Source organism: Quercus lobata, chromosome 11 (genome assembly GCF_001633185.2).
Source record: "Quercus lobata isolate SW786 chromosome 11, ValleyOak3.0 Primary Assembly, whole genome shotgun sequence".
Classification (NCBI taxonomy): Eukaryota; Viridiplantae; Streptophyta; class Magnoliopsida; order Fagales; family Fagaceae; genus Quercus; species Quercus lobata.
The window spans coordinates 39,671,363-39,672,776 of record NC_044914.1 but is presented as its reverse complement, the minus strand read 5'-3'; the positions used below and the strand labels follow the sequence as shown (position 1 = coordinate 39,672,776).

Here is a 1,414-nt window from a genome sequence, read left to right as displayed (position 1 = left end):
TTTGAATCACATTGACGTTACAATCAACAAGAGTTCGAGAGAGGCTTGGCGTTTCACTGGTTTTTACAGTGAACTAGAAACACACATGAGACATGAGTCATGGGACCTTCTTAGGTATTTACATAGGCAAAGCTCTCTGCCGTGGCTTTGTGCTGCCGACTTTAATGAGATAACAAAACAGTCGGAGAAGGCGGGTGGTAGGTTGAGGCCTTACTCCCAAATGTAAATTTTTAGGGAGGCGTTGGATGAATGCGGGCTGTTGGACTTGGGATAAAAGGCCCCCCTTTCACATGGAGCAAACATTATTGGAGTGGAGCTTCAATTTGGGAAAGGCTGGATAGGGCAGTGGCTTCACATGAATGGTTCATCAGATTTCCGGGTTCTCAGGTCCACCACGTGGATAGCTCAACTTCTGACCATAAGTTTTTGTGGATAGAACTATCAGACCTGGATTTCCAGCCAAAAAAGAAAACTTTTAGGTTCGAAGAAATGTGGTTAGCAGATAAAGGTTGTAGAGAAACGGTAGAAGGAATGTGCCAAGCCAGGTATGATGAAGCCGAGAATTTGAAGGTGATTAGGAAGGTTGAGAATTGTGGTAAAGAGTTGACTAGTTGGAGCCGTAATAATTTCGGTAATGTTCGAAATGAGCTGGTTAAAAAAAGGAAAGATCTAGTTCGAGCAGAACGACAAGCTGTGAGGACCGGGAATTCTTTTCAGGTTGTGCACTTAAAGAAGGAGATTAACATATTAATGGGAAAAGAAGAACAGATGTGGAGACAGAGGTCGAGATTTACCTACATCAAAGAGGGTGATCGGAACACCCGTTTCTTCCATAGCCGTGCCACACAAAGGAAGTGAAGGAACTGTATCACAAACATCCATAACCAAGCTGATGAGTTGTGCATAGACCAGGAACAGATTAAAAAACTTTTATGGAATTCTATAAACAATTATTCACTTCCTCAATCCCAGAAGTGAACTTGGCAGACCTAGACTCTATTCTGCAGATTGTAACTGGTGAGATGAATGAGATATTGGTTGGCGAGTTTCACGAATGGGAGGTTGAAGTAGCCTTAAATCAGATGGCCCCTCTCAAAGCACCAGGACCCGATAGAATGCCACCCCTGTTTTATCAGAATTTTTGGCATTTGGTTAGAGGTGATGTTATCCAAACTGTATTGCATTTTCTGAATTTAGGTTCTTTGCGTAATCCTATAAATCATACATTCATTACCTTGATTCCAAAAACAAAAAATCCTGTACGGGTTTCTGAGTCCAGACCCATCAGTCTATACAATGTGCTATATAAAATATTCTCAAAAATATTAGCAAACAGATTGAAAATAGTGCTACCTCATATCATTTCTGAACACCAAAGTGCTTTCATTAAGGGTCATTTGATCACAAATAATAT

General features: G+C 40.9%; 1 protein-coding gene across 1 annotated transcript; it reads left to right on the top strand.

Moving 5' to 3' along the window:
- Nucleotides 1-249: 249 nt before the first annotated feature.
- On the top strand, nt 250-858 carry LOC115966844. The gene has a single exon (XM_031085990.1). The coding sequence runs from the start codon at nt 250-252 to the stop codon at nt 856-858; it is 609 nt and encodes a 202-aa protein (XP_030941850.1).
- Nucleotides 859-1,414: the final 556 nt, after the last annotated feature.